This window comes from Ursus arctos, unplaced genomic scaffold (genome assembly GCF_023065955.2).
Source record: "Ursus arctos isolate Adak ecotype North America unplaced genomic scaffold, UrsArc2.0 scaffold_22, whole genome shotgun sequence".
NCBI classification, from domain to species: Eukaryota; Metazoa; Chordata; class Mammalia; order Carnivora; family Ursidae; genus Ursus; species Ursus arctos.
The window spans coordinates 60,543,754-60,566,321 of record NW_026622897.1 but is presented as its reverse complement, the minus strand read 5'-3'; the positions used below and the strand labels follow the sequence as shown (position 1 = coordinate 60,566,321).

Below are 22,568 nucleotides of genomic sequence, written 5' to 3'. Positions count from 1 at the left end.
GCAGTTGAGCAGGGTTTTGGTCAAGGCTTCCCTGCAGCAGCTACGTGGGAAGCAGTGGGACGCTCGGTGTGGTCCCGTCTGACACTCGCACCCTCTAAGTTCACGGGGTTCCAGGGACCCCACGTACGGAATCAGAACAGACTGCGCTATCAAGACAATACATCGCTCATACCTTAGACGTGAAGTTGCCATTTCAAGACCACCCAAGGCCTATTAGTGGCGATGAGGGCAAGGCTGGGTGCATTCTCTTCAGTGTGTGAGCCAGGGGAAACAGAAGAATAAAGATGCTCCCATCTCGATTCAGGGAGTCCCCCCCACTCCCTTCCATCTTGTCCTTGGGTACAGCCTTCATGTGCCCTGACAGATCAGTGAGTGAAGGACGGTGACGGGGGCCTCCGCGGGGACCGACGCCACAGCCAGCGGGCTCAGTGACGGGACCACCCAGGACTCACGGGCAGGGGAAGGTGCGGGGCCTCCACACTGTGAACCTTCCCTGTGGCTGTCTCTTACCGCCAGCTCTCGTCTGTCTGCGAAGAGGCTCTTATCAGCCCCACTCTACAGATAAAGAAGCTGGTGCTCGGAGAGAGGACTCGCCTGACGTCCCACAGTTAGGAAGAGGCAGAGCACCAGCTCGAACCAGACTGGCCTACTCCAAAGCGGCTTCTCTCCCCGACACCATCTGCCCCTTCATGACACCGTTTGTCCCCACGAGGCACACCAGGATGTGTCCACATGCCCAGGACATCCATGAAGTCAGAGGCATGTCACGAAATACGTGTGTCTCATGGGCAGAGAGGGCAGCACAGCGCCCACCAGGTCAGAGAGGAGGCCCGGGCACTGGGCTGACGAGGCAGGTGACCCCGAACTGCCAAGCATCTTGGTTTCCTCACCAGCTCCGAGCCTGGGAAGAGGACCAAGACCTGGCACGCTTTAGCTGGTTTCGGCTCAAGGCCCGTGACCCTTCTCAGTGCCCCCAGCAGCCCAGGGCTCAGCAGCAGGCCCACGGAGGGCTGGCTCCTGCTCAGGCCACAGTGCTCGGCACCATCCTTCGAATTCCTAGCAGAGGCCAGGACACAGGCTTGGGATTGGCAGGGGGTGGGGGGAGGTCTCAGGCCATGGGTGTCATGCCGCCAAACTCGTGGGGCCACCCCGGCACCTGGCCTACTGTGGAGACAGGGTCAGAATCCTACCGTGAGGCGGTGAATGTCTTGGGAGAGGAGCCCTATCTGCGTCACAGCACCTTCCGAAGGGGCCATCTGTAAAACGGGCACAGTCTGGTCAGCACACGTGGACGGACTCAGCTTGTGATTCACAGGGAGGCATGCAAGGCCTGTCCTGGGGGAGCGGCCGAGGAGGGGGCTCAGGCCCTGAGGAGGGACAGCTGCACAGCACACATGCTGTTCGTGTCCTTGGGAAGGCCGGAGCTTCCAGCATCCCGCGCGGCCGTGTGCGCGCTCTCCCGAGGCCCGTCCTGGCGCCGACACTAGGGTGCACGCGAGATGGGCACACACGGCCCCTCAGAAGCAGCCCTGCCACACGTGCTCCGTGCTCCAGCTATTTCTAGGAGCAGGAAGCGGCAGGGACGAGGGCCTCAGCATGCTGAATACACCGACAACTTCCGGAGACAACAGGACCCCACATGCTGCCGCCCCGGTGTCGGTGCGGGTGGGCACCCCCGGGAGCGGCTCACAAGCTTCCTCACTGCCAGCAGCCTCCCTCGCCTCCCCTCCTCCTCACGTAATGCTGGTCTGCTCCCTCTTCCCTAAGCCCGCGTAGACACTGTAGATTTAGAAGCATCCTCAGAGGGCTTCAACTATCATCCCACATTTTCCAGGTGGGAAAACTGAGGCCCACAAAGGGACACAGGCCCTGCTTGAGGCCACAGAGAAATGCAGTGATGTTATTCATGCGGGGTTTAAAAACAGGTGCATGCAGAGACGCTCTCCCCAGGACACTATAGGAAATCAGGCACAAAGCCTGCCCGTGAGCTCGACGACAGCCATGCCCAGCTACCAGCCCCCGAGAAGCACTGTCGTTCAGTGTCCAGGGTACTGGGACCAAGCACCAGCCGTGCCAGCTGGAGCACTCGTCCAGTTCTCACTGGCTGACTTCAGGGGTCCCAGGAGGTCACGGCCTAGGGTTATTGGCCCTCCCTGGGGCTGCTGGTAGTTTAAGAAGCAAATCAGAGCATTGCCTCCGCCTGGGACAGAATCAGAGTGCCCTCAATGGGGCCATCAAGCCCTGCCCCTGCCGCCAGACGGTTACGAGGCCGCTGTTATTTTGCAGATGACGCCCAGGGGACCCAGTAGGGCCAAACCCTGCCCTGGGCAAACTGGAATCTCATGAGCAGGAACCCAGACTGGCGAGATGTGTCTCTCCCGCCAGTCCTCGTCCAGACAAGGCCCATGTGGAAGAGCCATTATCAGTTAGCCAGCCTCTAAATCAGGAGGCCAGGGCTGGTCCCATTCTGCCAACACACAGACCAGCCCCCACAACGGTTATGGGCCCAGGCAGGTCAACAGCAGAGAGGCTAACAAACCACACAAAGAACAGAGGCGGGTTCCACGAGGCCGCTTTCTTGTCTCCCCCTCCCCCCTAGGGGGCTCACGCTGCTGAAGCGGAAGCCGACTCTGGGGTCTGCACGACAGATGTGATGGACAGTCAGTGAGCACCAGGTTCCCCACAGCGTCACAAAGGGAGGTGGAGCCTGAAGCGAAGAGGCCACAGACCTTCTCGGAAGGCTACAGGGTCCCTCCCCGCTCCAGCCCCCTTGTCCACCACACTTGGCAAATGCCGAGTGCGCCCCTGGCTGAGCACCGGCTCAGGGCCACCCGCTGCCACGCTGGGCAACACGCAGGACTCCATCTCCAGCTGTGCCCAGCTCTCTTCCCCGCCCAGTGAGGTTAAAGGTTAAAGGTATGCGGCGCTGTTTGCTTTCTACATAAATATTGTCTTTATTACCAGAAAGAAGTGACCACCTCTGTGGGTAAGGCACAACAGTTACGCTGTCACTGCGGCAGGAGTCCCTGCTGCCATCCCTGGGATCTCAGCCACGACTCTGTGGCCACAGGCCTAAGGCATTTGACATTGCCCTTCAATGGGAGCCCAGCAGAGGGGCCTGAGAGCCGAGCCTCTGGGGATCGTCCGTGGTCTCTGGACCCGTGTCCAGGGTCGTGTGTTTCCACCGGTGCTGAAGACGGCCACTAAGAATGACTACAGAAGTACAAGCACCTTTGTGTCTTTCCTCCCACGTCCATCTTTGGCAACAGTCCCCAAAGCCTGGCCCCTTAGCAGAAGTGCCAGTTCACACCCTGGCCACCCCCAGAGTTCAGAGAGAGACTGGCCTGGGGTACACAGCAGCCGGAACGTTCTCTGTGAGGCATGCACAGGGGTGGGGGGTGAGGTGCAGCTCTATGGGGACACACGCGGTGTTACGATGAAGCTCTCAGGGTGCACAGAGAGGACAGGTAGCAAGGCCATCAGCTAATCTGTCCCACCTGGTCCAGCCCGTCCAGTTCAGGTGTATCGAGGGGGCTGAGGCCCTGGCAGCCACTGTAGGCCCTGTGACTGTCACCAGCACTGTCACTGGACTCCATGGGGCAAATGTAGTCCGTCGACTCATCGAATTTCTTTTTTCTTATGTTTCCAAAATGCGAAAATCCTAGTTTCCTTGGCTAAAACACAATAAATGCAAGATTAGGAGAAGGGGATTATCAAATCGGTGTGCAGACAGGACTCACAATGTAGGAGCGGGCCCATGAGCAGAGGAAGAAGGCAAACGACGTCTGGAAAAATTCTCAACAAAATAGAGCTCCTGGCTAGGGAAAGGCCAACAGATAAATAAGCTTGAGCAAGGAGAGAGTATCTTGCTCCTCCGAGACTGTGTATGAGAAACTCAGGCCCTGCTGGCCCACGAGTGACGTTGTGCTTTCCCCAGGGGAGACCGGGAACTTCTCGAGGGAGCCGAGGTGGAGGACCTGCCTCACGCATGGCGGCTCGCAGCGCCTCGTTCCCCGGGGAGGCCGCACCGGGAGCCCTAGGCGGCCCCTCCTGCTTGTTCAGGCTTCTCTCGGCACTGTATCTGCTGGCCTCCCCAGACACATGCGTGATCCCGCTCCCTTGGGGACGGCGGTCTGTGCGTGAACTGCAGCTAGACCTAGGCATCCCTGCACTGCTGGGGACACTGTGTGTGGGGGCCCGCAGTCTGAGGAGGACAGTGTGGCTCAGGCAGTTCCTCACAGGCTCTGTGGGGTTCAGAGAGCCCCACTGAGTGCTGCTGCTGCTCACACAACCTCGGGACCCCTGGACAGCTGTGCACCGGCCGCGTCCCCAGCACAAGGCCATCGGAGCACTCCCTGGGGGGGCAGGACAGTTCTGACGAAGACCCCCACGGCAGGGCGGCCCACGGATGAGCCTGGCTGAAGGGAACTCAGAATCATGAAGTCAGATCTGCTTGCAAGATGACTCAAGGTGGCATTGGGACAGAGGACAGACGCTAGCTGCCCGAGAGCAGTGCTTCCTGGATGTGGTGTCTGTCTGTGTGCAGAAAACTCTACTCTCGGGGCGCCTGGGTGGCTCAGTCCTTAAGCATCTGCCATTGGCTCAGGGTGTGATCCCAGCGTTCTGGGATCCAGCCCCACATCAGGCTCCCCCACTGGAAGTCTGCTTCTTCCTCTCCCACTCCCCCTGCTTGTGTTCCCTCTCTCTCTGGCTGTCTCTCTCTCTGTCAAATTAATTTATAAAATCTTAAAAAAAAAAAAAAAAGAATACTCTCTTCCTTAGACTCAGGTACGGCAGGGAACTGGCTGAGCAAGGACAGACGAGGAGACCAATCTCTGAGGACAGGACCTGAGACAGCCTCCTCATCCGTGTGCCCCAGGGCCCTTGCTGGCTTGGCTCCGGGCCCGCTGCAGCACGACAGGCATGCCAGAAGGCAGTCCCCTGTGGCCACCCCGGGAAGGGCCTGGCAACTCACCCGGACTTTGGCTGTGGTGGTCAGTGGTGTGTAAGCCGGTGAGGCCATTTTCTCTCGCTTTTCCTGCTCAGCCTCAGGACCAATCAGGGCATTGAATTTGGTGGTTAGGTGGCGTCTGAGGAGCGTCTTTTGTGGTGGAATATTGAGAAGCATAGCTAGGGTGTCCCCAGTGAAGCGTGGCTCCAGGATCTAAGAAACAACAGAGACCACCTGGTGAGGACCACAGATGGCTCCAGGAGGGGGCACTGAGAAACAGGCCCTCATGGGCTGAGGGGTGTCTCCAGAGAGGGGTGGATGCTCACCCACTTGTCCTGTATCCCACTCCCCTCTGTTTACCCGGCACAGGGCCTGGCTCCGAGTAGATGCTAACACACTGACTGACTGACCTCATTTTCATAGACCAGCAGAAAGCGGTGGCTTCCTGGATAAGGCTGTCTCCCTGGGTCCACCCCGGTTTACACGAAACAGGTGGGCTAGTCTAAAGAGCCACTCACGATGAGGCCTCCGTGGACACCACTCCCGCGAAGGTTGGGTGCGTACTCTGCCAGGTCCACAGATCGCAACCACTCCATCACCCTGTGGTTGGACCACTGCACAACTTCGGAAGGAGAAAGGTTACTCTATGAGAGGGAGAGGGAGAAAGTTAGGTCGAATAGGTCCTACCTGTGGTCTCCCGTGGGGCCAGCCCCTGGGAATCAGCCTGCCCGATGCCCGACCGGAAGACGGCCCTCATGCCCACAGGGCCAGGCAGCCAGCCCAGCCTCCCGAGAGCCTTCCTGGTTTCCAAGACATAGAGTTCTCACAGAATCTTGCAAGGTCTTTTCCACTGAAATGTCTGATTCCAGAACCCTGTGACTCCCCAGTTCTCTGGCTGGGACTAGTCAATGAGGGCACAGAGTCATTCATTCAGTGATTCAACAGAACTTGAAAGAGGACTATCGTTTACAAGTCAAGTGTTCTACAGACAAGAGATCTCCGGGCTGCGGCCAAATGTTTTAGGGGAACACGCATGAAGACGCTTACACCTAAGTGCCATCTAGTCATCAAAATGCTCAGCGCCGTGTGTGACACAAAGAAGGATTTCAAAACTTATTTGCTCAATAGGGAGAACATGAAATGGAAGGAGGAGGCAGGAGTTTTTAATCCCTCAGGAAGAGGAGTTAATCTTACAGCACCGTTACACTTAGTTCCTAGGAATACGGGAGACAGGGTGTGACTGACAAACCTTTAGCTTCAGGGCCCAGCAAGAGCTCCGCGGCACGCAACACATGACCAGGCACTTCTCCAGGACGTGGGCTGCGGTGTGTACCTACACTCTTTCTTCTCTAGCAAAACTGGCTCACGATCCCGTGCGCCTGGGACTAGAGGTCAGCTAATTTTGTGGCCACAAGTACGGAGGTCTGAAATGTCTGGTTCCGGATGGGCTCTCCTCGCCTCTCTCTACTTTGACCCCACCTTTCCGTTCTGCTTCCCCCTCCTTCTCCTTTGCACCACCTGCTCTTCATCTTTGATCACTGTGATGGCTTTCAAAGACTTGTTGTTGCCGCCTCTGGCCCGAACATGGGTCTCCCCGAGAGTGGTGAGAGCTTAGAGGACTAGTGTTCTGTGGTGGGACACAAAATGCAGGCAAACGGGGGGCGTCTGGGGCACCGTGAGGCACTAGCAAAGGAAAGAATCCCCAGCACCCGGGTTCAGAAGGCAGCCATGTTGTGCTGAGGTCATTCTCGCTTTCTCACACCTCATCCTGCAGGTGTCCTGACACAGGGCTACCAGGCTAGGTACCGTCCGGCCCTCACCTCGTCGGCTGGCCGCCGGTGTAGGCAGTGGGGGTTGAACTTGTTGACATGCAGCACATGAATGGCACATTTGATGCTGAGATGATGTAGTTGGCTGGTGACTTTCAAGAAGAGGAGATCATTCTGGAAGAGAAAAGTTTGTGTCGATAAACCAGAACTTCCAAGGTGACTAAGACCCTTAAGACTCCTTCCCAGACCACACACAGACAAGTCTAGCGCATCTCAGAAGGTGCTCATGGACACGCCAGCAGCTTCTCTTAGCACGGTGGTTCCTATGCTGCTACCTCGGACCTCTTGCGTGACCAACAATACCACTTAGAGACCTCAGGGATAGGAGGGAGGAGGTGGAATCGAGTTTAGAATAAGCACCGGGGGGATACCTGAGCTGGGCTCGCAGGGACAGGCGACACTGAAAGGGAAAACCCTCACCACAGTTAGGTACTGCAGCATTCGCCCGTCCACTCGGGACTCGTGAAACTGGTCTTTGTATTGCGGTAAGCCAATGTCATCGAGCCAACCTGCAGAAACCAGAAGGAACAGGTGTGCTCGGGCTCGCGCGAATGGGAGACTGTGAATGCAGATAAAAAGCAACGAATGATCCTCTTGCAGACCCAGCTGTACTCCCCGTAAGGAATTCCCCCATCGCCTTTCCCAACGAGCGCGCAGGCTCTGAGGCACGCGCTCCCAGGCCAGTGCCATCTACCCTTAGCAGCCGCCAGAGACAGGCTATACACGGCCCGTCCTTACGTGTCACCCAGATGTGGTCCAGCAGGGCCGACTTCTCCTCCTGCTTGGTGTTGATGGCTTTCACGGCTAAAATCAGCTTCTTCCTGTGCAGAGGTTGCTTAATTCCCAACTCCTGCAATTGAAAGATAAGACAGATGTGAACTTCCTGCTGGCAGCTTGACCCTCGGAGGGCGCCATGTCTGGGTGGAGACAGTCCATCTTGTGTGTGTGTGTGGGGTGTCAGTGGACCCCTGCACAGTGCCCTGGGATCAACCTGCAGTCACAGAGGACATCTTGGCCTCCTGCACGCCCCCTTGTGTGTGTGTGTGTGCGCGTGCGCGCGTGCGTGTAAGGGCAAGGGAAGGAGAAGTGGGGCCTCACCTCCCCAGACATTGGTTTGAGGAGAAAGGGGAACCTCCTTCCCGGGGCTCAGTCCCTACCTTTTCCATGTCCTGGGGGGTAGCTGACAGTAAAGTGTGGCCGGAAGTCACCCACTGCCGGGCAAAGATCACGTACTGGCCCAGACCGAAGTCTTCCAGCCACGCACACACGCGCTCGGTGCTCCACTGGCCAAAGGGGGCGCTGGCGTCACTGGGGAGCGGGAAAACGGCATGGCCCTGTTAGTGGGAGAGCTCGAGGCTGCATCTGAGCACAACGGAGCCTCACGGGAAAGGGAACTGTATTTTAAACCATCCCCATCACGGGATGTAGCTACACAAAAGTCCCTACAACACGCATGTGCAGTGGACTCTAGAGTTGCCTGTGGTAACACCTGGTGTGAATTTCGACTCTGCAGGGACTGTGAGCACGGGCCTGTCATGGGGTCCTCAGGAGGCTGTGTCTATGTGCCGTCGGTCCGCTTACGAGGCACATGTGCCACGAGCCCAGAATCGTGACACGTTACGAGGATGATTATATTATCAACAAGATTTTTATGGATCGACACTATCTTTAGGGAAATGCTTAGAAAACTAGGAAAACAGGGTCCGTTCTCTAACATTAAAAAAAAAACCTCTTCTAAACAGCTAATGCTTTATTAATGAAGCACTAGGGACATTCCCATGAAAGTCAATAAAAAGAGTATTTTTATCAGGACTAATAACATGGGTCTAAGAGTACAGCCAGTATAAGAAGAGAGAAAAAGGCAGCTAGAAGGTAAAAGACAGCTACTCTTCTCAGATGACGTGCCTGTCCACCTGGAAATCCCAACAGAACCCAGGAAGGTGGCTACTTATAACACATGCGTGTCATATTTATATGACTTAGAAAATCAACAGCACACAGACTAACATTTTTGTTACAATAATTTAAAAATCTCATTCATAGCAACTAGAATTAAAGTTGTTTCACAGGGGTGTCTGGGTGGCTCAGTTGTTAAGCATCTGACTTCGGCTCAGGTCATGATCCCAGCATTCTGGGATTGAGCCCCGCATCGGGCTCCCTGCTCAGCAGGAAGCCTGCTTCCCCTCTCCCACTCCCCCTGCTTGTGTTCCCTCTCTCGCTGCCTCTCTGTCAAATAAATAAATAAAATCTTAAGGAAAAAAAAAAGTTGTTTCACAAGCAATGCCTCGGTCTTATGTACATGTGTGCGGGGATGCGGGCATGCAGGGGGAGGTGGTGACGATAACACGTAACCGTGCAACATCAAGTCATGAATAAGTCAGGAGCGAGATCATGTTCCTAGACAGGATGACTGGGTGTTACAAAGCCATCAGTTCTTAAAGACATAAATTTTTCATTTAAGTGTGAATATAATGGCACACTCGAAACCTCCATGGAGTCTGAGATGGGGGGAGGTTGACAAAGCAGCTTTATGTTCATTGGAAGAAAAAACAAACCAGGATTTATGGAATGTAGAAAACTAGACCGTCTGTAAGGTTCCTTCCGGGAAAGTACCCCTAACATGCTGGTTAAAAAATTGTTCTGGAATGCCTGGTTGAGTTGTTCTTAAGGTGAAGGCATTAAAAGACTAGAATGACAAGAAAGCATGAGTCTACACTGCCCTCTACCCCTGAAACCAATAATATAGTATATGTTAATTAATTGCATTTTAATTAAAAAATAAAATGTCAGTGATTAGAATGTAAAATAAATAAATAAATATTTTTTTAAAAAAGAAAAGAACAAGCAAGCCTGATTCTAGGTGTCCTGGGGTAAGTGCTGGCCACATGGAGTAATGAGCCATGGGTATCGCTCCAGGTTTTGTGAGACCTAGAACTTGGAAAATGGGAGGACCTCCTTAAGAAAAGTACAAAATTTGAATATGGACTTAGGAACAAATATTTAGAATGAGAAATCACAAAAGATTACAAATTTAAACAAACTGAAAAACATCACAAAATCTAAAAATATTTTTATAAATTCCTACTACAAGTCTGTTATCTTTGCTGATGCGTTACATCATGTTAAATGAAGAAATTTTCAGCTTTTTCCAGTGTGTTCATATGATTCACTGTATATGAACATTAATCTAGGGACCTATTCACTATTTTTGTTTGTAATTTATCTTTTGCTTTTAATGAATTACTGCTTTTGATATGACCTAGAATTTTTTTTGTTTATTCTTTTTTTTTTTTGAGATACTCATTTTTTAAATCAATTAACATATGGTGCATTATTAGTTTCAGAGGTAGAGTTTAGTCATTTCATCAGCTGCACGTAACACCAATGCTCATTACATCAAGTGCCTCTTTAACGCCCACCACCCAGTTACCTCATCTCCCTACCCACCTCTCCTCCAGCAACCCTCAGTTTGTTTCCTATAGTTAAAAGTCTCTTACGGTTTGTCTGTTCTTTTTTTTAAGATCTTTTATTTATTTATTTGAGATAGAGAAAGATAGAGCACGCATGAGAGTGGGGGGGGGCAGAGGGAGAAGCAGACTCCTCACTGAGCAGGGAGCCTAAAGGGGGACTGGATCCCAGGACCCCAGGATCACGACCTGAGCTGAAGACAGACGCTTAACCAACAACGCTGACTAGGCACCCTGGTTGTCTGTTCTTAATGCCAGAATACTTTCAATTTCAAATGTTCATTTTATCATTTTTATTTCACATTCTATTAGCTTTTGATTTCACTCCTTTTCTTATTTCTGGAAATTGGCAAAAAATATATATTCAATATATCAGAGGGGTATTTCAGTTCTGAAGGAAAAATGTGTTTTTGAGTTCATGATTTGAAAACCTCACTCTTGTACACCTTTTCGAAACCTTCCAAGCGCTGGTGCTCACCTTCGACAGAATTCCCATGTCCTTCTTTGTAAATGGTCTCTATCCTCCTACACCTGCGTTGTCCCCACAGTGGCAGACCCTGCTTCTCCACGCCCCTGACCCCACTAGGTTCTCTCAGTTCTGGGGTCCCCCTCAGTTGAACACGCAATTAAGCAATTTAGAGAGGTTAGAGAAGGTACCCTTCGGGCACAGCCAAATCACTTGCTTTACTGACGCGCTCCAAAGCATCTTTCCAAACTGCGGTGAAAATGATGTAAGAGATGATCAGATATACCATCTCCATGAAAGAGGGAGAGCATGTGGTGCATCCGTAATTGGATACACTTCATCAGTAAGTGCATTTCTGACTAGACAGCACTTCTGTTTTGACTAACCATCCAGGAGAACCAAATCCCTTGCCTGGGATTTTGCAGGTCTAATGACTGGAAAAAATTTTCACAGAATAGCTTCTGTGAATACATCTGCAATGTTTCTTTTCCACTACCCCATACTTCTGATACTGAGAGCCAACGGACACGTTCATACTGGGACATGATTGCCAATTCAGTGTCTTTGTATCAGAGTGCTGGGTGGACTGGCACATTGGGAGGTAGCAGGAATCCTGGGAGCCATTTTTACACGGGACAGCTAGTCAACTAAACGTGAAGTGAGTGCACACCACATCAGCACATCCCAACAAATCCAAACTAAATGGAGACCCAAAACTCAACTTCCCCTTAGCCAGATCCCCCAAATGCCCATGCTGCTCCAACATCATCTGGCAGAAGGCAGTGTGTAGACGGAGGGAAGGTTGGAGTAAAGAGTCAGCAGTCAAAAACTAGTTGTGTTAAAATACCTTACTTGGGAAAGTTTTGCAAAACACACGGCTTTGTTGGCACATTGACTGGACTCTCTCTAGATCCTAGAAGACACCCAGGTGCAAGAAAAGGACCTCGAAGCTTAGACCTTCTCACGTTCAAGATGAACTATGACACCATGAATACGGGAGAAACGCGATGAAAGAGTCTGACTGGAGACCCTCATAAAGCTACAGTCCCGTAGGACGGCGGACTCAGGAGGCCAATGCAGAAATCATCTCTGCACAGAGATGAGATCCAGCCAGGTCATCGAGTCGGCCTGATTTCAACATTATATACACTACTGCTTTTTCTTGGGAAAATCAAAATACTTCTTGCCACATACCAAAATAAATCCCCAAATAGAGGATTCAGACACCGTTTTTTTAAAAAATCACTGAACAAATTTAACATGAACGAAACCACAGAGGAAAAAGTTCATGAACCTCGTTATACATAAACATAAAAATTCCATATGTCCAAGTGTCACAGAATAAAGTAAAATTCTGCAACAAGCCTAAAACATAATTTATCACAATTATTAGACATAGCTTCATGTGTTGATACATAGCAGAGAGAAGTCTGTAAGACAGACAACAAAAATGGGCAAAAAATGCAGACAATTCACAAAAAAAAAAAAGACAAACATCTGCAAACTAAATTAACAATAAAATGTCATTTTTTGTGGGTGTGACAGGCACTCTGTGAAGCAGAGCCGACTGGAACGGAAATCAGTAAAACTTTATTGGAGAGAAAAAAAATACAATAAAATTTGTTCTATAAACCTCAGAGAAGAGTCATAGGAAATGTCATTATCAAATATGATTATTTTAAAAAGAAATATTTTGTTAGAAAAAAAGAGAGAGACTGGGGCTGGAGACTTTCCGTAACCAAGTACTTCTGCTACAGCGATACTGGTGACGAGACTTTCTAAGGCTATACCGAAACATCTATAAATACCAGAGGACATTACTTTATATCAAATTTCTGCTGATGAGTAATAAAGACCTTTCTTTTCTACCAGCCAACGCAGGGCCTTACCACAAGCACCGTTAGCATAATAGCAGCCAGTTCCTCAGGACGGCCTTCTCTCTCTTCCTCGTCCTTGTTATGGTTAACAAAGCACAAAGACACTCACACGAGGCAGCCCTGTGGCTGGAAAGGCAGTTTTCCCTTCAGCTGAGAAGCTCCTGACTTTGGTTAGCCTATCCCAGAATGGCTGGCCGGGCGTCCTAACCATGCGGTCCTGCACTAAGGAAAAACGCCGAAGGGTCTTAGAGAACGTTCTTACACCCCTGCCACTCAAACAACGCTAAAGAAATCGTCAGAATGGGAGCTGCGATTAATCACGCAAGCTTACTGTAGATTTTTTTCCATGTCTGAAAAATCAGAAACGTTTAAGTCTAAATTGAAAAAATGGCTATCAAATTAGAACGTTCTGGCAGAATATGGAAGCTTTCTCTGGCTCACTTTTTAACGGCTCTGAATGGGTCTCTGCCTTCTCAGACCATGTCCTTAGATTCTCCTGCCTCCCCAGGCGACCGCGTACTGACCATTTACATTTGTAACGCCAACGCCTCGGTCCCCAGACAGCAGGTACAGAAGCCTACGATCCTCACATCTCTCTGCACGGCATCTGGAGAGTACATCTGAGGACGCCCATCAAAGCGCAAGTGGATCTGGAAAGGCCCCGTGTCTCGAACCCAAGAAAGCCTAGAACCCCGGGGGTCGCGGGGTGGGGAAGGGGAGTGGGCTTCCATGGGTTCCCTTTCTGGGGGGTGGGGAAGGTCCACCAACAAGAGGATGCTTCGGGGAAACGTGCTTCTCTCGTCTCCACTGCACCGTTTCTAAGGATTGTTATCTGAGCTGTGCATATCTTACTCACTACCTGCGCTTGGCCCTGGGCAGACGGCGGTCTCAGAGGGATTAAATATAAGAGACTTAACCGTTACTTTCCACTGCTGGGTTAGATTGAAAATGTCGCAATCCAATCCTGACAAAGGCTACCAGAGGCCCCCAGAAGCCTGATTTTGGCTGAGTAACTCAGACTTCAGAGATAGTTCCTGGAGGTAATATTCTGTGGAAATTGTCTGATGGGAACAGAGCATCAGAGGACATGGAAAGGGATTTTTCAAAACACAGGAGTACTCTTTGGCCCGCGCAGGCCTGAGGCAGGCACGCTTTCTGAGAATAGGGCGGCCTAAGGAAAGGGGGCAGAGCTAGGAACTGGAGAGTGTCTACTGGTGCAGACAGGGCGGTCCAGAAAAGTTTAACTTCTTTTCATGCTTTTTCGTTCGGGCATGAAGGGAGACTCCTGCAAAAGTTCCCATAGTGGTTCCCATGGCATATACCCTCTGCCACCCCCTTCAGCTAACACCCTTCAGCAAAGTTTGGTGCCCTGTCTTAGGAGGCAAAATGGCAGCGTGGCCTGCTCGGGTGGTGGGGGACAATGCCCTTCTTCGCATTTACTGGAGGAGGTCGACCCGTGAAGTGGCAGCCTGCTGATGCCTGGGTTAGATGGGTGGTAGCGATGTAGTCCTCATGAGAACTTTAATAAAATACTTCTTTTGACTCCTCACTTCACAAATGAGGAAACTGAGGCACAGAGAAGTGACAGAACTTGGTTTAGGGCTCGCCGCTAACAACTCAGGTCTATGATTCGCACCAGAGCTTCTCCATCCAGCGTGCCCAGCTTCTGAGAACGACCGCATGCGTGCGAGCTGCTGAGGTCCCCAGGGAGGCCAGAGGGCCCACCACCCACAGCAGCTTGTCGGAGCCTCTGGCCTTTACCTCAGTGTGCCTGGGAAAGGGGGAGAAGCTCCGCACTAGGGGCTCCTGGCTCCCAGGAGGGAAGTTCTCGGTCTATGGAGTGGAGGGAGCCTTACCATTTCTGACCCTTGGGGTCTCTGGTCCTAGAGAGCCTCGGCCCTGCTGTCGCCCGGAGCCCACCTCGTCGAAACTCTGCCATTCCTGGGGCATCGGTGTTGAAGTTCCCGGACTGAGTTCTTCGGATTCTGTGTGGAGAGGAGTCCGTGGAGACTGTCAGGGGGCAGCTGGGAGCACGTAGGCAGAGACCATCCCCTACGCAGGCCACACCAGCTGGACCCCCGGACTCCCCACGGCACTGCTGCCCGGGGCCTCCCACAGGTCAAGGATCACGGCCCGTGACACCTCCCCAGACCCAAGTCTCCATTCTCATTCTGCCTCTGGGATTTGGGGCACGCCCTGTGGGGTCCAAGTGAGGAGTGATGTGGGGTAGGAGGCCCGTTTCTGCCGCATGTCACAGACTGGGTCAGTGGGGCCAGCAAGTCTTTCTTCAGACACAGACTGACCCCTCGGAAGGGAGAAGTTGGTCTCATCTGTGTGTCTCTCCCAAAGTGCATGTGGTGTAAGCTGCAGAGAATGTGCTCGGGGCTCGTGGGAAGGAGTGACGCCTGGAACGAAGGGCAGGTTAAGGCAACTGCTGGGTTAGTGCTCTCCTCCTCTGGGCCCTCGGACAGAACTCAAATTCTTCCCTCTAACGGCCGTTCTGTTTCTACTGCTGTTCCAACATCTAATTAAACAGGGGGCTATGTGGTTCTTTGCCCGGTCAAGAAGAGTATCAATTCTAAGCAACACAATTATGATCACCACCACCAACTTACTTTCCCCAGAACTTCCTGATGCCTTTGGGGCTCCGTTTACCATCTGGAGTCAGGGGAGACTGGGGGCTTGAGTCAGTGCCCGATGACGTGGATGAGAGGTCGTTGGCCACGGCAGTGTCGTCCCAACCACTCTCTGTCTCCCCTGAGATGGAAAGAATGGAATGGTGTGTGAAGGACAGGAAGGAACACGACCTTCGAAACCTCATCCCCAGGCCAGGGCCATCCTTCAGTGGGAGTGGGAAAGTATGCTCTGCCTGCTGGGCAGAACGTTACACCTTCATCGCAGAGACCAGCAGGGGGCTCAGGCACACTCCAGCCTCTCTCTCTGAGGAGGGGACGGGATAAGGCTCCCAATCGGGGTGAACTAATGTCTTCAAGTGCTTGCAGGTAACTCCAACAAGGAGCTTCCTCCTTCTCCCAAGGGAGATGCAGGGATGCAGGCAGGAGGCGGATGTGGCTGAATGTTCCAGAAGGGGAGGGTGTCTGGGAAGGGAAACAAGGGCATCTCACTCCCCACCTCACCTGGAAGGGTACAGTACCTAACACGGGGGCACTGACACTCCGGCCACGATCTCCAGGCAATCAAGAAGCAGAGAAGCCACATGAAGAAGCAAGAGAGGCCAAAGTCCAGCCCAACAGAGTTATAGGGAAGCAAAGAAATAAACAAAAGAGTCATCGAGCAAGAGAGAAAAACTCAAACAGAAAGAAAAATAATCCCACGAGAAAAGAAGGGGTGGGGAAACGGTGACTAACTTGGCCCACAGGGTCAGTGTGGGGAGAGGCGGCCTCACGTGAGGGGGCCAAATACTCCTGGGGCCGCTTCCTGGCAGGCTGAGGCATCCACACACACGTAGGGAGAGGGAGGGAGAGCGGCAGGGGCTGATAGCCTGGGCCACATGCTGCTCTCGTGTGGGTACCAAGGCTCCCTTAGATCGGACTAGAATGGTCTGAAGCTGTTGCAAGTCCAGAGTCTCAGTGTTACTAGGACAGACTCATTGAAGAGCTTCTCTAGAGTTCTCGCAGCCAGAGGCAGAACTGGCCAAGGGCAGAAGCCAACCCACGGGCCGGCTCGGAACTACCAGGGATGAGGAGGGGGGTAGGGAGAGCTCTGCAGGGACCAGAACATTCCCTCCTAAGCTCTACCGATCTGTTGTTGTTGAGGAAAATGGCCTACTCTGCATGAAAAGCAGCAAACACCTCCACGGTTCCAGGCCCTAAGTACCAAAAGGGTCCCTGGGGATGGACATCCTTGCCCACTAGCCACTCCATTTCCCTAAGGAAACACTCTCCCTTGGAAGAGTGCATATCATCCTACTGGTAATAGGGAGGCTGCAAGAGGAAGGCAGAGACAGGAGAGAGATCAGGATGACAGAGGGGGAGGGAGGGACAGGAAGGATGCAGTCAGGGGTCTACGAGGGAAGGAACAGAGGAATGATGGGAAAGACACGAAGGGCCAAGAGAGGAGGACTGGAAGAGGGCAAATGGGGGTGGAGTGAGTGCAGAAAGAAAGGGTGGACTCACAGCCTGGGTGTCTGGCGCTCTAAGGCGCTCACCGAAGGAAACAATGTACCCAGACAGGGAGCCATCATCTCTGCCAGTGAAGCCGACCAGAGGGACGGCCCGTCCTGTCCCCCCACCCCCTCCAACTGGGGGCTGCCGCGGCGGTAACCGGAAGTGCCAAGGCCACTGCCCCAGGACACGCCAGCCCCAGGGCCTGGACGCTCACTCAGCCGCAGCAGGCTGCTCCCTGCAGGGTCGGGCTGGGAGGCAGTGGGAGTCGACTTGGCAGCCTCGCCGTTGGGCGTAGCTCCTGAAAGCTTCCCAGGTAACGTGGGGTATTTGTGCTCTGCCAGGAAAGGGCTGTCCTATTGGAAGGAGAGAGAGAGACGTGTTGAATCAACTCATCGGCCTCAGACTCAAACCCAGTTAGGAAATCTTTGGATGCAGGGACAACTCAGCTTTCCAAGAGCCATTTGTCACTTAGGCCAACTCAAAGACCTTGCAAAGATCATTTAGTCCAGGGAAAGGGACCAGAGTTCTGAGAAAGAAACTTGCCCAAGGGCCACACAATGAGACAGGGACAGAGTCAGGCCCAAATCCAGGGCTGACTGCAACTGACCCTGAACAGGAAGTGGAAGTGTCTTGCAAAGGGGGGGCCTTTGCCCTTTGGCTGGACACTTGGACGCTCGATGAATTAGCAGCCGTGAATGACCCTTTGAGCACTTTGAATGAACAAACCCGAATTCTAGTAAAGGGTATACCTATTGCTTTATAACATACATTTATGATATATGTCATATATAAATTATATTTATATATTATGGTAACAGTTACTTTGAAAAACACCAGGTTAAGGCCAAGCGAGAAGGGACGCACACACTCGAGAGATGACAAGAGAAAACAGGCCGGGGGCAACATGCCGACTATTCCCTTACGAACTTAGGGTCATAGTCTGCACGAGGTTCGGCCCCAGTGCAATGGGCCTGTGCACACACCCTGGCCACAGGAAGGGTACCCAAAAAACCAAGATCATGTAAAGGGAAAAGAAGTGCACTCAGTTGGTCAGGATGGACATAAAGCAGTCAGAGAAAAACACCATAGGATTTCGCTCATGTGTGGAATTTAAGAAATAAAACAAATGAACAAAGTGAAAAAGAGACAAAACAAAAAACAGACTCTTAAGTGTAGAGAACACAGGGTTGGTCACGGGGTGGGGGGACAGGCGAAGAGGACCAAGAGCACAGTTACCACCATGAGCACTGAGTAACGTACAGAATTATTGAACCACTACGTTGTGGGCCTGAAACTAATATGATACTGTATGTTAACTATACCGGAATTTTTTTTTTAGAAAAAGGACATAATGGCCCCTAAACCCACAAACCTAAGGGAAACCCAGTGGGATGCATTTGAGTAAGAAGAGAAAACGAAGCAACATTACCAAGGAAATCGACTGTGGATTACTTGTTTGGGCCCAGAAGAAAAGTAATACGCAAGTTCTGACTTCAAAACGGACAAGTCAGAAAAGTAATGGAGAGTTTAATGACCGAGGCATCTTTTGAAGTTTTATTTAAAGTCCAAGTGTCCAACGAATTTCTGAATTCGGCGTGCTTACAAAATACATGTCCTAAGAAATGGTTTGAAATCCGATTCCTTCACTGAACGTGGACTACTAACCCTATAAATTAGCTCAGAAAGAAGAGATGTGGAAAAAAAGGAGACTAAATTTCCAAGGAAGTCTGAAAGAACTGGCTGGTGAAGTAGAGATACTCAGAACCTTAAGATAGGGAGACCGCATGATTTTTAAGCTCATGATGACCCACGAGGTAGAGACTGGACCTGGTCAGACCAAGAGTTTGCAAATGCCAGTCCCTGCACCAGCTGCTCCACGGTCACCTGGGACACGTGCAAAGACAGAGCTCCCGGGCTGCACCTGGTCCCGTGAATCCCCGCTCCCTGCCCCCCACCCCCACCCCGGGGAATGCACCCCAAGCGTTTTTTTTTTTTTTTTTAAGATTTTATTTATTTATTGTCAGAGAGAAAAAGCACAAGCAGGGGGAGCAGCAAGGCAGAGGGAGAAGCAGGCTCCCTGCTGATCCCCCAGGTGGGGCTGAACCCCAGGACCCTGGGATCATGACCTGAGCTGAAGGCAGATGCTTAACGGACTAAGCCACCCAGGTGTCCCAAGTGTCCGTATTTTTAACAAGCATTTCAGATTACCTTGATGCACAGTCAGACCTGGAAGCACTGTGATTGTGGAAAAGGCAATGCTCAAAAGGCTTAGGCAACTGTGACTCCAGGTTCCCCATGACACGGGAAAGAGGGGGGTGGGGGAGGGCTCTCAAAACCAGATTTCCGGTTGTATCATCACACATGCCACCCCACCCCCCACCGCCGCCCAAGACAGGGCAGAGACCCCTGAGGCCACCGACGTGGGCTGTCCTCGGTGCTCACTGAGGAGCTGAGCGGGAAGGAGGACAGAACCCAACCCAGGTATGGGCAGCTCAGACCTATAAGAAAGACAACCAAAGGAATCAAGGGCGACAGAAAGGGCTTTCAGCTCTGCTCAGCCAAGGACAGCTGGCAAGGAAGGCCTCACTGCTGGAGAAGGTCAAGGTCAGGACAGGACCCAGAAGGAACAGAAGAATAAGGCTGGTTGTGGAGGAACGGAAATCCCAGCTGCCGTACGTTGGAACGGAGAGGCAGCGCAGGCGAGCAGCAGGGACACCGGCTTTGCGTCAGACGGACTCAGGCGAGGCACTTTTCCTTCAGCCTCCCACAACCTGTTTTACTGTTTCTCAATGGGGAACAATCCTGCCTCAGGCTGAGCGCACCAGGACAGCACATAAGCAGAGGCACAAAAACTACCCTGTGCCCAGGGCCTGGAGTGACCGCGGTAAGGACAAGAGCCGTCCCTAGATCAGGCCCCATCTAGAACAGGCTCGAGTGTGGTCCGGGGCACAAGCTGGAGAAACAGTGCTGACGGAGAATGAATAGGAACTTTAAAGGCTCGTGGTCTGCACACTGAAGAAGAGGATGTTCGACTCGGGCCTGAGAAACTTGGACTCTGGAGCAGTCAGGAGCAGGGGAGACTGGTTCATTCCAGGGGCTCCAGAGGGACAGCCGGCATCAGCGGGCGCACACTCTAGGAAGTCCACAAGATGTGTCTACTAGCGCGGGGAAACATGGAATGAGCTCTCACTCCCAGAAAGCAAGGGCCAGACGCCAGCATGAGGGGATGCCACGGAAAAATTCTTGCCCCGGTCGCTGAGTGTGCCCCTGTGTTCAGCCACGCACGTGCGCGCGGAAAGGATGAGAGCTGTCCCACTCCTGTGTGTGTGGGAATCCCAACCTCCCCCTTCCCGGCAATCAGATGGACAATGCCTTGTTAAAGATGAGTTTTTCTGAGCCTGTAAAATGGAGGAGACACTAAGAAATCCCATCCCACGGACAATGAGGCGAAATTACACTACACAGCAGGGCGCGCACAAGCAGAGAACGGCAGAGGAAGCTTTGTCTTTCCTCCTGCGCTCTTCCCCTTATAATTCATGTATTTTACAGGTGCAAAGCCGTACCCTGCTCCGTGAAAACCCCAGCAGACACACAACCACGACGGGGGCCGGCGGTTACCGTACCTTGGGTTCTACCGCTGGGGAGAGCTGGCTCCCACTGACACGCTGCGCAGGGGCGAGAAGGATTTCAATCATGCGGAGAAAGAGAGGCCGGTGTTAGTCACAAACAACAACCCGGGACCGCCAGCCTGCCAGCTGCAAGGCTCATTCCCTCCCTCCCCGTCTTTCTGTCAGGTAATCCCCGTCCACGGAGGAAACACAGGTCATCGTCTAAGCCGTGGACAGAAATTCTGGGCAGCTGCCAGCAATCTGACCAGGGAGAGCAAGAGGCACAGGACCACAGGGGCTGAGCCACCAAAGGGGCCCCACGGCTCCTGCCAGCTCCAGCCTTCGTGGGTTTCCTCTGTCGTCACCAGTGCTGGCGCACTGCTCAAAGCAAGGGACCGCATGCAGCAGGCCTCCATAAGGTGCTCCATCAGGGAAGGGGCCCTGGTCTCCAGTGACCTTGCTCAAGAAACTGCGACCTACCCCTCCAGCACGGGGGTCATCCACATGGTCAAGGGCTACCCTCAAATGAGGGGCCACAAAGCCCTCCTCGCATCTCTCTCTAGACTCTTAAAAAAGCTTCCTCTCCAATCTAATTATCCCAGAACTCACTCCTGGGCGCATCAACTGTATCCACATTATTTCCTTGTTCAAAATCCCTGCAATGCTCCCAGAGTGGCTCTGGGGATGTAGGGCCGGGACTCAAGCCCTTCTAGGGTTTGACCTGACTCACGGCTCTGAACTTACAGCCTCCCGCTCCCCTCTACTCCCCAGAACCTGCCTGTGCTCACCTCTACACCTTCCCCATCAACTCCAGGCAGCATGCCCTGCCCTGCCTGCTCTGTGATGCCTGGGGCCACACTGACTGGTTTTCTCAGAAGGTTCGTATACTTCCTGCCTCCCTCTCAGCTTCAGAAAGGCCTCTACAAGGTGGGACCTGTGTGTCCCAGCACTGCTGGGTCAGTAACTCAGGAATCTCTACGGAGAGACTGAGGGGCTGACCTTGTCCACAGGTTCACTTCTCAGGTCTTCTAGACTACATGAGAGTTTCTTCTGAGCCCTGGAAAGACACAAAAGAAAGCAAACACGGAAACAGTTACTGGAGAAGGAGGTGTGTCCTTCACGCAGAGGACATACCAAGTGTTTTACCAGTAGTCTGTTAAGTGGCTGTAGGGTCAAGGTCAGGAAAAAAACCCACCCCCTCATCACAACCACTACATAGGAGACTGGCCCATCTTGGCGGATAGCCTGGTCGGACAACGTGCTGCTGGAGCCTGACGGCGTCACTTAAATCCAAATCGACAGGCCTGGGCATTTGAAAATCCACACTCAATTCTATTACATCAGCGGGAGCTCAGTGTTCTGTAGTCACAAAGGACTCTGCAGCACCAGACGACAGGAAAGGTGTGGACACTGCCTCGTCCGTGTGTCTGAGGCGTGATCCAGGAGGAAGGAGCTGTGCCACACCAGAGTGGAGAGGAGTGCGTCAGCCAGCCACAGCTCCAGAGAATCACCTGCGAGGGTCTTCCAACCCTCTGCCCTAGCTCTGTATGCCCTGACTAGTCTCCTCACAGGAATCTGCTTTTGCAGAGGTTATTTTCCAGAGGAGGGCACCGATTGTAGAGAGAAGAGGCCATGCCACCTGTGGTTACAAGGGCTACCTTGTGACAAGTCTCCCTGGCAGTGATGTTTCTCGGTTTCTATGAATAAAACAAAATGTCTTCGTACACTGGTCTCCTGTGAGTTTGGTCAATGTGAGTCAATCAGTGTTGCCTTCCCCGAGTGAACTCATGAACTAAATTACTTATTGTGCAAAACTGACTGGCCAGTTGCCATCTTTGACACTGATATTTTTCTCTAGGGCTAAAGGCCGAGGGAAACAATGGCTCTAGAAAGTGGGGTCCTGAGTACGTAGGTTCTGGGGCCTCAGCACCATTCTGGGGAAGCTTCCATTATACTTATGGCCAATTTCTCAGACACCCTCGCTGAAAGACAGCCTGCTCCTGGCAGGCAGGGGAGCCTCTTCATCTCCATTACATGGGGCCCAACTTGGAAGTGTGTTCTAAATTGCTGACGTAGGGAGCTAGAAATGGGTTCATTTTAGAGGGAACCAGACAGGTGGCAGCCAGGTGACCCCACAGGCCAGCCCATTATAAGCTCATTGCCATGTGAAGCTCCCCAAAGCAATTGGACCAACCTCCCTGTAGAAGAAATGTCTCTCCCTGGGGAGCCGGGACTGTCACAGG

The 22,568-nt window shown here is 52.4% G+C and overlaps 1 protein-coding gene across 24 annotated transcripts in view; it reads right to left on the bottom strand.

The window, feature by feature from the left end:
* Positions 1–22,568, bottom strand: part of PPFIBP2 (PPFIA binding protein 2) — a 150,839-nt gene that overhangs the window by 8,150 nt on the left and 120,121 nt on the right. For 16 of the 24 annotated variants that reach the window (XM_044379463.3, XM_057316943.1, XM_048217484.2 and 13 more), the window contains 14 exons: positions 21,325–21,382; positions 20,341–20,382; positions 16,932–17,070; positions 15,745–15,777; positions 15,206–15,347; positions 14,447–14,575; positions 7,938–8,088; positions 7,519–7,630; positions 7,201–7,289; positions 6,772–6,894; positions 5,470–5,595; positions 4,976–5,164; positions 3,498–3,674; positions 1,191–1,256 (listed from right to left, as the gene is read on the bottom strand). In XM_044379463.3, the coding sequence (XP_044235398.2) occupies positions 1,191–1,256; positions 3,498–3,674; positions 4,976–5,164; positions 5,470–5,595; positions 6,772–6,894; positions 7,201–7,289; positions 7,519–7,630; positions 7,938–8,088; positions 14,447–14,575; positions 15,206–15,347; positions 15,745–15,777; positions 16,932–17,070; positions 20,341–20,382; positions 21,325–21,382 (1,576 nt within the window). Of the gene's footprint in view, positions 1–1,190; positions 1,257–2,929; positions 3,675–4,975; positions 5,165–5,469; positions 5,596–6,771; positions 6,895–7,200; positions 7,290–7,518; positions 7,631–7,937; positions 8,089–14,446; positions 14,576–15,205; positions 15,348–15,744; positions 15,778–16,931; positions 17,071–20,340; positions 20,383–21,324; positions 21,383–22,568 lie in introns of those variants that run through there. The other 8 variants (XM_057316938.1, XM_048217485.2, XM_057316950.1 and 5 more) reach the window with 4 other exon arrangements.